This window comes from Neoarius graeffei, chromosome 28 (genome assembly GCF_027579695.1).
Source record: "Neoarius graeffei isolate fNeoGra1 chromosome 28, fNeoGra1.pri, whole genome shotgun sequence".
Lineage (NCBI taxonomy): Eukaryota > Metazoa > Chordata > Actinopteri > Siluriformes > Ariidae > Neoarius > Neoarius graeffei.
In genome coordinates, this window is record NC_083596.1 from 34,674,823 (window position 1) to 34,689,225 (window position 14,403).

At 45.0% G+C, this 14,403-nt stretch overlaps 1 protein-coding gene across 1 annotated transcript in view; it reads right to left on the bottom strand.

Annotated features, from left to right (window-relative positions):
• lamc3 (laminin, gamma 3) overlaps positions 1-14,403 on the bottom strand; it is a 574,068-nt gene that overhangs the window by 332,633 nt on the left and 227,032 nt on the right. The window contains exon 3 of the mRNA XM_060912770.1: positions 12,570-12,700. Within this exon, the coding sequence (XP_060768753.1) occupies positions 12,570-12,700 (131 nt within the window). The remainder of the gene's footprint in view (positions 1-12,569; positions 12,701-14,403) is intronic.

Below are 14,403 nucleotides of genomic sequence, written 5' to 3' on the forward strand. Positions count from 1 at the left end.
CGCCTCGGTGTTCTTCCCGAGGAGCTGGCCAAGGTGTCTGGGGAAAGGGAAGTTTGGGCTTCCCTGCTTAGACTGCTGCCTCTGCGACCCGGTCCCGGATAAAGCGGAAGAAGATGAGACGAGACGAGACGGGAAGGAGTCATTTCCCCATATTGGCTGAAGACAGAGAGAGAGAGGACATTTTTCTCAGATATTTTTTAACTTGATGCCACACTACAATCATATTTTTCAAGATATGATTTTTTGTATTCTTTTTAAGGATTTTAGTGCTTGCTGAGTACAGATATAGTGGGAGGGGTAGACTTAGCTGGAGTTCCTCCATTTCTTTCCAGAGAGGAGCATCTCTATCTGTATAGTAAAACAACAGTGTTCTTAGTTGTGCTGCCCAATAGTACCAGAGTGGGCTGGGACATTTGAGTCCCTCTCTGTCATATGGTAAGTACAATAGTGACAGTCATGTCTGGGGATGTCTGTTATTCCACAAAAATCTAACAAACAATCTTTTAAGTTGAGTGAACAGGTTACTTGGAGGAGGAAGTGGAAGATTTTGAAACAAATACAGTAGTTTAGGCAGTATATTCATTTTAAGGACGTTTATTTTCCCTATTAGCGACACTGGTATGGGTGTCCACCTGTCCAGTAACTTTGCGATTTCTAGCATTAATGGTTCATAGTTACTAGCTACAATATATTTAAGTTGTGGGACAATTTGAATGTCTAGATATGTAAAGCAATCCACAATTTAAAACTGAGTGGCTATTTTAGGAGGACTTTTACTTTCTAATTGATTTAAGAACATTATTGATGATTTTGATTTGTTTAATTTATATCCTGAGATTTTTCCAAATACATTAATGAGTTCTAGTAATTCAGGAATTGATTTTTCCATCTTTTTAAAGAAATATTATTACGTCATCTGCAAATAGAGCCAGATGGTGTTCCCTCTGTCCAATTGATATGCCTGTTATGTTTTGATGTGCTTTTACCGCTATTGCCAGTGGTTCTATAGCCATAATGAGCAGCAGAGGGGATAGGGGATCTCCTTGCCTACATCCTCTTAATGACCTTGGATATATTACGATTAGTCTTAATGACCTTGGATATATTACGATTAGTCATGATTTCAGCATATGGTTCTGTATAAAGTAGTTTTATCCATTTATTAAAGTTTTCTCCAAAGCCAAAACGTGTGAGGATTTCAAATAAAGAGCCATTCCACTCTGTCAAAAGCTTTTTCAGCGTCTAATGACAGTAATGCTGTACTGTATCTGCTGCTCCCTTTTCCTTGAATATTATATTTAGAATTCTCCTAACATTATGAAAGCTTTTCCTACCTTGTACAAAGCCATTTTGATCCTTATCAATAATATACAGAATTATTTTCTCAAGTCTCCTAGCTATTATTTTACTCAAAATTTTTAAATCCACATTTAAAAGACTGATTGGCCTAAAGTTCTCACATTTGTTATTTGGTTTGCCAGGTTTTGGCAGCAAAGTGATTAGTGCTCCCCTTAAAGATGTTGGAAGGATTCCATTGTGAAACGATTCCTTAAACATTTCTAATAATGGTGGCATCAGTCTATGCTTGAACATTTTATAAACTTCAATGGGTATCTCATCTGGCCCAGGGGTTTTCCCTCCTTTGATACTATCAATGGCTACAGATAATTCCACTAAAGTTATATCTTTCTCTAGTTCTCCCTTAATTACTTCTGATATCTTGGGAATGTGGATGCTGTCCAATAAATTATTCAAATCAGATGTATTTGGACCTATTTCTGAGCTATAAAGCTGTTCATAAAATTTTTAGAAGTTTTCATTTATTTCAATTGGGTCCACAATATTTTCATTATTATCCTTTTGCAGTGATTAATCTTTCATTCTGACGTTGTTTGATGCGCCATGCCAGCACTCTGCCAGGCTTTTCACCTTGATCATAGAACGTCTGTTTAAGTCGTAATAAGCTTGATAAAGATCTCATTGTAGATATTTCATTATATTGTGTTCTTAACAGAAGTAATCTTTGGTGGACATCTTGAGAACCTGATTGATAATATTCATCTTCTAATTTCTTTATTTCTGTTTCTGTTAGGGTTTTGCTGGGATTCGAACCTGGTTCGTTGGTGTGATAATCCAGCAAACCCCCACTAGGCCACCAGGGGGATGACTCAAATGCAGAGGCGTGAGGCGGAAGTAGAAAAGGAATCAAAAGGTTTATTTAAACTATATACACTATATACAGGGCAAAACAAAAGACAAAAAAAACCCAAAGAGTATAATCCAAAAGAAAAGCAAAGTGCAAAAATACAAAAGCTAAGAAGATCAAAAAACACAGTACAAAGGAAACTGGAGATAAACATAACAGCACAAAGACTCCGTGACAAGAGGACTGAACTCAGGGGTATAAATACACAAACTAATTAAGGACACAGGTGAAGATAATTAGGCAATTAACACAAACTCAAAACACAGGAACAGTGGCGGCCTCTAGAGGCCAAAATGAACATGACATGAAAAGGAAATAACAGCGGCCTCTAGAGGCCAAAACAGTCCTAGTCCTAACAGGACCCCCCCCTCTAGGAGCGTCTCCTGACGTTCCCAGGGCGATCCGGATGGGCCGAATGGAAGTCCCGACATAGTTCTTTATCAAGGACATCCCGAGCAGGAACCCAGCAGCGCTCCTCAGGACCATAGCCCTCCCAGTCCACCAGATATTGCAACCCGCCGCGGACCCGGCGGGAGTCAAGCAGGCGATTCACAGTGAACACAGTCTGCCCCTGGAAGATGCGGGGGGGTGGGGGGTTCCTAGGGGCAGGGGCATATGTAGACGTCAGTACGGGCCGTAACAGGGAAACATGGAAAGTGGGGTTGATCCTCAGAGTCCGGGGCAACTGGAGCCGGTAGGAGACAGGGTTCACCCTGCGCACCACCTTGAAGGGGCCAATGTAGCGAGGAGCAAGCTTGCGGTTCTCCACCCGCAGTGGAAGGTCCTTAGTGGACAGCCAAACACGCTGCCCAGGGCGGAAAGCGTGTGCAGGTCTTCTATGGCGGTTGGCCTGAGTCTGGTTGGTTCTGGAGGTCTGTATGAGGGTCTTCCTGACCTTGCTCCAGGTCTTGCGACACCGTCTCACATATTGGTTGACCGAGGGCACCCCCGCGTCCTCCTCCTGGTCCGGGAACAGAGGTGGCTGGAACCCGAATTGGCACTGGAATGGCGACAGCTTGGTGGCCGATGACTGCAGGGTGTTGTGGGCGTACTCCGCCCATGGCAGCCAGGTGCTCCACGATGTCGGGTTATCCATAGCCAGGCCTCGCAGGGTGGTTTCCAGGTCCTGGTTGAGCCTCTCCGTCTGACCATTGGACTGTGGGTGAAACCCAGAGGAGAGGCTGGCAGTGGCTCCGATGACCTTGCAGAACCCGTGCCACACTCGGGAGGAGAACTGGGGCCCTCGGTCTGAGACGATGTCCTGTGGAAGACCAAAGACTCGGAAGACATGATTAAACAAAAGTTCCGCAGTTTCAAGAGCAGAGGGGAGTTTGCACAGTGGTATGAAGCAGCAGGCCTTGGAGAATCTGTCAACTAAGACCAAAATGACCGTGTTACCTTGTGACTCAGGGAGACCCGTGATAAAGTCGACTGCTACGTGGGACCAGGGACGCCGGGGAATGGTCAGAGGATGCAGGAGACCCTGGGGACGCTGTCGTGGGTTCTTGGTTCTGGTGCAAACCTCACAGGACAGGACAAATGACCTTACTTCCTTCTCCATGTTAGGCCACCAGAAGCGTCTTTTCAGGAAGTCCAGGGTCCTCCGAGCTCCCGGGTGGGCGGTGAGAGGGGAAGAGTGACCCCACTGGAGAACCTTGGCCCGGGCTTGATGTGGGACGTACAAGAGGCCTGGTGGCCCCGTCCCAGGACCGGGGTCCTGGCGTTGGGCTCGTCGGACAGCCTCCTCAATACCCCAGCGGACAGGGGCCACAATCCGGGACACAGGGATAATAGGCCCGACTTCATTCTCCCTGTTAGTGGCAGAGAACAGTCTGGACAGTGCGTCAGGTTTGGTGTTCTTGGAGCCGGGGCGGTATGAGAGGGTGAAGTCAAACCGACTGAAAAACAGGGCCCACCTAGCCTGTCGAGGGTTCAGTCTCTTGGCTTGCTGGAGGTACTCCAGGTTCTTGTGGTCAGTCCAAACCAGGAATGGATGTTGTGCTCCCTCCAGCCAGTGCCTCCACTCCTCAAGGGCCAGTTTGACCGCTAGCAGTTCTCGATCCCCCACATCGTACCGGGACTCAGCAGGACTCAGGCGGTGGGAGAAGTAAGCGCAGGGGTGCAGCTTTCCTTCCGAACGTTGAGAGAGCACCGCGCCGACACCACTGTCCGAGGCGTCCACCTCCACGATGAATGGTTGGGAGGTGTCCGGGAGAACCAGAATGGGTGCCGTGCAGAAGCGGTCCTTGAGGTCTTTGAATGCCTTTTCTGCCTGAGGAGACCAGCCATAAGATCCACCTGTCCCTTTGGTGAGGTCTGACATGGGTGCTGCCACAGAACTGAAGTTCCTGATGAACTTGCGGTAGAAGTTAGCGAATCCTAAGAACCGCTGAACCTCCTTAACGGACTTGGGAGTAGGCCAATCCCGGACGGCCAGGGTCTTGGCAGGGTCCATTTGGAGTTGGCCTGTCCGTACAATAAATCCCAGAAAGGAGACCTCGGGAACATGAAATTCGCATTTCTGGGCCTTGGCGAACAGATTGTTCTGTAGCAGCCTCTGGAGAACCTGGCGGACATGGTGGCGGTGCTCCTGCACGGTCTTGGAAAAGATAAGGATGTCGTCGAGGTAGACAAAAACGTATAGGTTAATCATGTCCCTTAAGACGTCGTTGATTAGGGCCTGAAAAACAGCTGGTGCGTTGGTGAGTCCGAAGGGCATCACCTGGTATTCATAGTGCCCAGACGGGGTGTTAAAGGCAGTCTTCCACTCGTCTCCCTGTCGGATACAGATGAGGTGGTATGCGTTCCGTAGGTCCAACTTGGTGAAGACGGTGGCGCCTTGGAGCAGGTCGAAAGCTGTGGACATCAGCGGAAGGGGATATCGGTTGCGCACAGTGATCTTATTCAGGCCCCTGTAATCAATACATGGTCGGAGCCCCCCATCCTTCTTGCCGACAAAGAAGAAGCCGGCTCCAGCAGGTGAAGTGGAGGGTCGAATAAACCCAGAGACCAGGGCATCTTTGAGGTATTCCTCCATGGCCTTGCGTTCTGGCTGAGAGAGTGAAAACAGTCTGCCACGAGGAGGGGTAGTCCCAGGGAGCAAGTTGATGGCACAGTCGTAGGCCCGGTGCGGAGGAAGAACGGCGGCCCTGCTCTTGCTGAATACCTCCTTGAGATCCCAGTACTCTGTGGGAACTTGAGATAACTCGGTGAGATCAGGGGGCTCGGCAGGAGACACAGGAGAGCTAGAGAGCAGACAAGAGGCATGGCATGCAGGGCCCCATTCCACAACCTGGCTTGTTACCCAGTCTATGCGAGGGTTGTGGCGAGTAAGCCAAGGAAGGCCTAGAATAACTGGGAACTCAGGTGAAGGAATCAGGTGCAGGGATATTTCTTCCTTGTGACCTTGAGACTGGAGGAAAACTGGAGAAGTAACTTGGGTGACTCTTCCATCACCTAACGCTTGGCCATCGAGGGCAGACACAGACAGTGGGACTTCAAGAGGTGCAGTCGGAATATTGATGCTTTGGGCGAAGTGAATATCCATAAAGTTCCCAGCCGCCCCTGAGTCTATCAAAGCTTGACAAGAGTGGACAGACTCACCCCAGGAGATGGAGACCGGGATGTAGATTCCTTGGCCAGGGAGTCCGGGAGAGAGGGTAGGCCCCGTCACAACCCTCCCTCGGCTGGACGGGGCGGTCCTTTTCCCAAGAGTTCGGGACATGATGCTCGGAAGTGACCAGGCTTGCCACAGTAGATGCAGCACTTGTCCCTCCTTCTGCGCTCCCTCTCAGATGCGGAGAGGCGAGTACGACCCACTTGCATGGGTTCTGGACAGTCACTGAAGGAGGTAGACGGTCTCCAGGTAGAGGTAGGGAGGCTGGGGGGGCTCAAGGCTTGGTGGCGTTCTCTCATCCTGTTGTCCAGACGAATAGCATGTGAGATGAGGGTTTCGAGGTCACTTGGGCATCCAATAGAGGCCAGACCGTCCTTGATGGGGTCAGACAGACCATGGTGGAAGGCTGACACCAGGGCAGTCTCGTTCCATCCACTTACTGCTGCGAGTGTTCGGAACGAGATGGCGTAATCTGCGACGCTTCCTCCTTGCCGGATGGACATGAGCTTTCGGGCTGCGTCGGTACTGATGTCTGCCTGATCGAAGACCCGAAGCATCTCTTCAGAAAACAGATGGAAATCAAAGCACTCAGGTCCCTGTCTTTGCCAGATAGCAGTAGCCCAGGCTCGCGCCTTACCAGCTAATAAGTTGATCACAAAGGCAATCTTGCGGCGATCCGTAGTGTAGGTGGTAGGCTGAAGCTCAAAGGTGAGTTGACACTGGGTAAGGAACTCTCGGCACTCACTGTGCTTGCCGTCATACCTCTGTGGTGCAGGAAGGCTGGGTTCGCGAGGTGAAGAAGGCAGCATGGCAGGAGGCACTGGAGCAGGAGTGGGAGCTGGATCAGGAGCAGGAGCAGGAGATGCAGGCAGAGATGTCAGCTGTGCCAGGGTTTTCCCAATTTGCTGAAGCAGTTCCTTGTGGCGAGCGAGGGCCTCACGTTGGCTGGTGAGCGTACGTCCATGAGCGTCCATGGTCGCTCCGAAGCGTGTCAAAGCTGCCATAATTCCCTGAAGGTTGGCCGGGTAGACAGTTGAAGCAGCCTCTGCTGAGTCGGTCATGACGGAGTCTTTCTGTTAGGGTTTTGCTGGGATTCGAACCTGGTTCGTTGGTGTGATAATCCAGCAAACCCCCACTAGGCCACCAGGGGGATGACTCAAATGCAGAGGCGTGAGGCGGAAGTAGAAAAGGAATCAAAAGGTTTATTTAAACTATATACACTATATACAGGGCAAAACAAAAGACAAAAAAAACCCAAAGAGTATAATCCAAAAGAAAAGCAAAGTGCAAAAATACAAAAGCTAAGAAGATCAAAAAACACAGTACAAAGGAAACTGGAGATAAACATAACAGCACAAAGACTCCGTGACAAGAGGACTGAACTCAGGGGTATAAATACACAAACTAATTAAGGACACAGGTGAAGATAATTAGGCAATTAACACAAACTCAAAACACAGGAACAGTGGCGGCCTCTAGAGGCCAAAATGAACACGACATGAAAAGGAAATAACAGCGGCCTCTAGAGGCCAAAACAGTCCTAGTCCTAACAGTTTCTAATGATTTTGTTTTCTTGTAAGTTTGTTTGGCCTTCGAGCTAGTAATGTTAATTATTTGTCCCCTAATAAAGGCCTTCAACACTTCCCATCTAATACCTCCTGAGGTTTCTATTGTATTTGTTTCAAAATAGTATTTAATCTGTTCATCTAGAAAAGAAACAAAACCAGTATCTGCCATCCATTTTGCTTTAAATCTCCATTTGGGAATATCACTAGTCAATTTAGAATCATAATAGACTAAAGAGTTTGGAGCATGGAGTATGACTTCATAGGAAACCTCTTTTATTTTATATTTTAGTAATGCTGAGACCAGAAAGAAATCTATGCGGGAATATGACTGATGTGTACTGGAGTAGCATGAATATTTTTTCCCACTGGGATTATCTTCCCTCCAAACATCAATTAGACTCATTTCTTTCATGAAATGAAGAATTACACCCCTGCTCCTCAGATGTGATTGGTCCACTCCTGAACTTTTGTCCTTCTGTGGATCTAAGGTGCAATTAAAATCACCTGCCATAATACAAGCACCAGGTAAAGAAGCAATGGTAAGAAATATGTTTTGGAAAAACTTGGGTTCGTCTGTGTTTGGAGCATAAATATTTATCAGAATTAATTGTTCCCTAAGAATTCTTCCCTGAATAATCAGGTATCACCCAGCCTTATCTTTGATAACTTCATGAATTTGTAGTGGAATAGAATCATGGATCAAAATCATGACACCCCTTGCCTGAGAGCAGTGGCGGCTGGTAGTCTTTCAAACAGGGGAGGCTGGTCGGTTACAATATTTCCAGATTTTAAAAGAAAAAACATCAATTTTGCCCATACTCTTGCCTCTGATCTGGCTGATTGTTGGCAGCGTCACAAACTGTGAAATAACAGGTTCTTTTGGCCCATTAGCCTACTGTCCAATATACATGATGGTGGTGTTGGGGGGGAGGGGTATATTTTAACATTTTATATTTTAAAATTGTGGCATGTTGTTTAAAAATTGATCATTATTGAAAGCAGCTCTTTGTCAGGAACCTCAGCAGTAGAGCTGGGTGCCACACATTTCATTCAATGACACTTTCCCTATATTTTACTTATTTTGACTGAGAAATGTTTAATTGACAATTTTGATAACCCTTCACTTTTAATCCAGGTCTGTAGTGTGAAATGTTCTCAGCTGTGTTTTTGTTTAAAAATGTTTTCCAAATTGTAGCTGTGTTTAATTCATCTCATCATCTCATCATCTCTAGCCGCTTTATCCTTCTACAGGGTCGCAGGCAAGCTGGAGCCTATCCCAGCTGACTACGGGCGAAAGGCGGGGTACACCCTGGACACGTCGCCAGGTCATCACAGGGCTGACACATAGACACAGACAACCATTCACACTCACATTCACACCTACGGTCAATTTAGAGTCACCAGTTAACCTAACCTGCATGTCTTTGGACTGTGGGGGAAACCGGAGCACCCGGAGGAAACCCACGCGGACACGGGGAGAACATGCAAACTCCACACAGAAAGGCCCTCGCCAGCCCCGGGGCTCGAACCCAGGACCTTCTTGCTGTGAGGCGACAGCGCTAACCACTACACCACCGTGCCGCCCGTGTTTAATTCATATCCAGAAAAATATATATTCCAATATAATATACTCAGCATAAACATTTTAAATAGATTCTATATTTTTGGTCCATCCATGACATATTACTAAAGTAGCCTATTTACTGTTGGTGATGTGGGTCACTTGCTGTTAGCCAATTCACTTTCTCGTACCAGGAGAGCTGAAAGGAACGAGTATTATTCCCTACCTTTTTCACCAAGTCAGTTTGAGGCGTTCGTCTACCCTGCTCTTTAATTTTAATTTTTTTCCTCGAAAGGAAGACTGGCAAATGGATTCGCCAAAATTAAATCAGCAATGCTTAGCATCCGTGCGCAACTTTCTTGCTAGCTGACTAGCCCCCTCAAGTTCAAGTTCAGTCACTCAAATAAACAAAATTTCTGGAACTAAGATAGCAAACTTGACAACACTATATTTACACTTTATTTACAATGAAAATATATACAAACTAAAAAAGCTGGTAGAAACCGTATGTAATGAATGAAATTGAAATGTAAGCTGATCTCTTACAATACACCACAGCACTTGCAAATCCGCATGGGACTGAACTGAGATTCGCCGCTGCCTGTCTATATTTGAAACGAGCTGTCAATCAAAGAAAATATCTGGCCGCTTTCACCAGTCACCAGTCTCCTCGCGGAAACTGCCATGTCCCTCCCATGTGAGGCTGGGAGTCCATAGGTGGGCATTTTCGCAGTATTTGTCCAATAACCGTTTTGCATTTTGATATTGAAAAGCGCATAGCTCCCAAATGCCATTGAAGTCCACTGAGGCTGGGAGTCCGTGAGATTCCATGGGTGGGCGTTTTCGCAGTACTTGTCCAATAATCGTCTTGCATTTTGAGATTGAAAAGCGCATAGCTCCCAAATGCCATTGAAGTCCACTGAGGCTGCGCTGCATTGCGCTGTCACGAGGGGGAAAAACTCACGCACACATTAAAGTTATAACGGAATGATTTCGCACTGTAGTGGGTTGAGCACATATATTTCTATGATTCTGGATCTGAAATAGCAATGTTATAAGGTCGGCTATAACATAAGCCTAGCGCAATTCATCCTACATGATGTTCGTAATTTTTAGAGGAGGCTGAGCCTCCCTCGTTGTCTTAGAGCAATCGCCCGTGCCTGAGAGGTAAAGGGAGCTGGCAGAATTTTACCCTTCCACCTCCTCCTCACTTTAAGCTTGTCTTCATGTGTTAGGTGGGTTTCTTGAAGAAATATTATATTAGATTGTAATATTTTAATCCTGTTCATAACTTGTTTCACCTTTTTTGTTTTTGTAGCCCTCTGCAATTCCAGGATGTAATTCTAACCTTTAGATCAACAGACATATGGACAAGTAGTATTGCATTTTCCCAACACTTTGAGTAATTTCAGACTAAACAAAGAAAAAAAATGAATAAAAAACTAAATTATTTCCCTCGGCCATTATCCATCCACCTGAATATTACCCCATCAGGTGTTCCCCCACCTTCATATGCTGGACCTCCAGAAAGCAAAGAGCTGGTCCATACAGCATGAGGATCAGTATAGCTATGCTGGTGTAAAAAAAAAAAAAAGAAAAAACAGAGTAAACGTAACTACTCTGCTACTATTATTCAGAAAATTCCTTTACAACAGCCCAGCAAACGAAAAACGCATCCATATTTGCTTAACTAAGCCGTTCATATTAAATCAGAGAATTGTTCCTTATCAATAGGCTGGGGAAGGAGAGAGATCAGAACTCAGTGTAACAACTTAACTAACTTTCACTCTGCACTCCACTCCTGTCTCTACGCTGTGTCAAGATATCAAAATAATGTTCCATCAGCAGTTTGGGATGACATTTGTTATGGTGTCATCTGCTCATCAATACCTCAGTCTGGATGAATATCCGACTGGATCTTCTTAATGAAGCGCTCGGCTTCGTCGGCACAGCTGAAGATGTGTGAGTGCTCCTTGTAGGTGACTATAAGTCGGGCAGGAGGGATCATACCGTACCGGAGCCCCAGTGAACAGAGTTGTCTCCTTGCCTCCCCGAATTCTTTCAGCTTCTTGTGTGTCTCTGCTGCCATGTCCTGATAGAACCTCACCGTCTGGTTCTTGTAGAGGATCTGTTTTTCGCCCTAGCCACTCTCATCACTGCTTCCTTGTCTCTGTAATTTAGAAACTTCATTATGAGGGTTCTAGGTGCGGAGTTAGTATTATCTGGTCTTCTTGGTCCAAGCCTGTGTGCTCTTTCCACCGTAATTTTCCCCCGGAGTGGTGCTAGCTCCAGCGCCTCTGGTATCCAGCTCTCCAGGAATCCACAGGTGTCTTCACCCTCCGTGCCCTCAGGTAGATTAACAACCCATACATTGGAATGATGTGAGCGAGCTTCTAGGCCCAGTACTTTCTCTTCCAGGTCTTAATTTTTCCCCTCTAAATTTTTCACCTTCTTTTGGAGTGCAGTAACATTGTATTCTGTTGTTGAGATTCTCGTCTCTGCCTGTGTGACTCTTTCTGAGCAGTCTGTAATGTCTCTCCTTACACTTTCAATCGCAGACAGGATGCCATCAAATTTGGATGAGAACTCAGTTTTCATGGTGTTAATAGCTGTCAGTATTTTTGTCAAAGATGTACCGGACTCCCCCCCGGCAGTAGTAATGTCTCCCTCTGACTGTTTCTCAGGGCTAACGGTAGCGGCAGGGCCAGCACCAGCTCTAGCTTGTATAGCCTTGCCGCTAGCGGCCATCTTGGCTTTGGCAGTTGGTGATGCAAAATTCGTTAGGTCGGTTTGGTTTGTCCAGCCGTGATTTGTCTTCCTTTGACTCATCAGTTTTCCTTAAACCTTGGTGTTGTAGTTGGGCTGAATGACGCACAAAATTGAGCTTTTTAGAAAGGATTTGAAGATTGGAGTAGCAGAGCAGTCTTGCACACGTCTATTCAGCAAGCTGCCATAACCGGAAGTCCCAGTAAAACTATTTAAAAGTTTTTCTTTGTACTTTTGTCAGTTAAATAAAGGTTCACATGAATTAACAAATCACAGATTTTTGTTTTTATTGCATTTTGGAAAATATACCAACTTTTCTGGAAATGAGGTTAGTAAATAAAAGATAGAAAAAATAATGCATAAACATTTGTTGAGAATTTAACAGAAAAGAGACTGGTGCATTTTTATGGATCTTTTATGTCTTTTCATCATGCCACAAGGTCACCAATAACTAATTCAATATAATTATACACATATGTTTGGCTGTCTAAACTAAACGACCACCCAGGCACAGAAACATCCACACACACATACAGACACATCCTTCCCCACACCACAAGCACAGCATTCTCCCTTTACAATATCCTGTTTACACTGGAAAAACATTAACCAAAATAAGCTTTGTTCCTGCTGGAGAGCAGATTGTAGGTTTTGCGAGATGTCTTTCATAATATCCATCTCAGTCTTCTGCAAATGTGTAATTGTTCGTGTTGCATGTGACTCCGAAGAGGTTATTTGTCTTTAAGTGACTTTGGCATCGACTTCCAATCTCAACTGATTTTTGTGGTTCTGTAGGCATCAGTATCCAATATTGTGCATGCATGTTTGTGGCTGTGTGCACATGAACATTACCTGCCCCCCACAGAAAAGTCAGAGATGGCATAAAAGTAGGAGCGTAGCACATTGGCATCTTTGAAGAACTCATCTCCAAAGGTGTTCAATCTGTTTAACGAGATCAGTAGGTCTGTAGCTGTCACCCATTCCTGAGGATAGACAGAAGAGGGAGAATGAGAGAATTTGATGAATATTCATTCATTCATTTTTTTTGTCATAGCTGGTGAGAGTCATGGTGGATCCAGAATTCAGGCTACAAGGCATGAATACACCCAGGATGAGATGCCAGTTTACACACTTATTCACACACTCTTTCATAGCTTTCAGCAATTAGAACAGTCACAGAACCCAGAGGAAACCAATAGATATGCAAAATTCCACACAGATAGTAACCAGAGCTGAAGGTTGGAATGTGCTGCAACACTGTCATCCTATGATTAGCTTGTTTACAGCTAAACATATTTAAATATGTTGTGCTGCTCTGATCCTATTTTTAGTTTGACCCTATACTTGAATTCTGAAATTTTTATTTGCATCCAGCTTTTTTTTTTTAAATCCAAAGTAAAAAATGTAGAACATCATTGTGGCTAAATAAATAAAAATAATTATGAAACCCATCCCATTTGGACTGAATTGTCCCATCTTTCATAAATGTTACTGGGAATGGCTACCACTTTCACTGCTGACCATGAGCAAGATAAAGCAGTGACTGAAGATGAATAAATGAACCCTTACTAACCACGCATTGTGTTCAAGATTACTGTATAATAACATTCTGATATTACCTTATGGCAGTGGGGGCATGGTCAAGCATTACCAGAGGACAGTAGGTCCTCTGGCAGGTAATATGTGATGACTGTCATCTGTGTCTGGGTACCACCAGTTTTATTTATTTGTGTCTTTTATGTGCTTTTAGGAGGCCTGTAACCAGACAGAGAGAAAGAGAGAACTGAAAAACATGGAGCTATGTGTGTATGTGTCCTGTGTTAGGGTTTTGCTGGGATTCTAACCTGGTTCGCTGGTGTGATAATCCAGCAAACCCCCACTAGGCCACCAGGGGGATGACTCAAATGCAGAGGTGTGAGGCGGAAATAGAAAAAGTATCAAAAGGTTTATTTACAATATATACAGTCCAAAAGAAATAATCCAAAATGCTCAGAAGATGAAGGGAAAAATAAGAAATATCGAAAGTACAAAAGTCAAAACAAAAGCCAAAAAACCAGAAAAGAAAAGGCAAAAATACCAACGCTCAGAAGATCCAAAAAACAGTAAATACTAGGTGCAAAAGCCCAAAAAGAAAAGCAAAGTGCAAAACCAAAAAGACAAAGGCAAAGAACATGGTACAGAGGAAACTGGAGCTAAACATAACAGCACAAAGACTCCGTGACAAGAGGACTGAACTCAGGGGTATAAATACACAAACTAATTAAGGATAGGGCGGGGCAGGAAACAGGCAATAAGACAAAAACAAAACACAGAACACAGTGGTGACCTCTAGAGGCCAAAACAAACATGACCAGAAAAGGAAATAACAGCGGCCTCTAGAGGCCAAAACAGTCAAATCAAATCAAGTTTATTTGTATCGCGCTTTTAACAATAAACATTGTCGCAAAGCACCTTTACAGAATTTGAACGACTTAAAACATGAGCTAATTTTATCCCTAATCTATCCCCAATGAGCAAGGCTGTGGCGACGGTGGCAAGGAAAAACTCCCTCAGATGACATGAGGAAGAAACCTCGAGAGGAACCAGACTCAAAAGGGAACCCATCCTCATTTGGGCAACAACAGACAGCCTGATTATAATATTAACAGTTTTAACAGGTATAACCCTCAACTGTCCTCATGGGGCC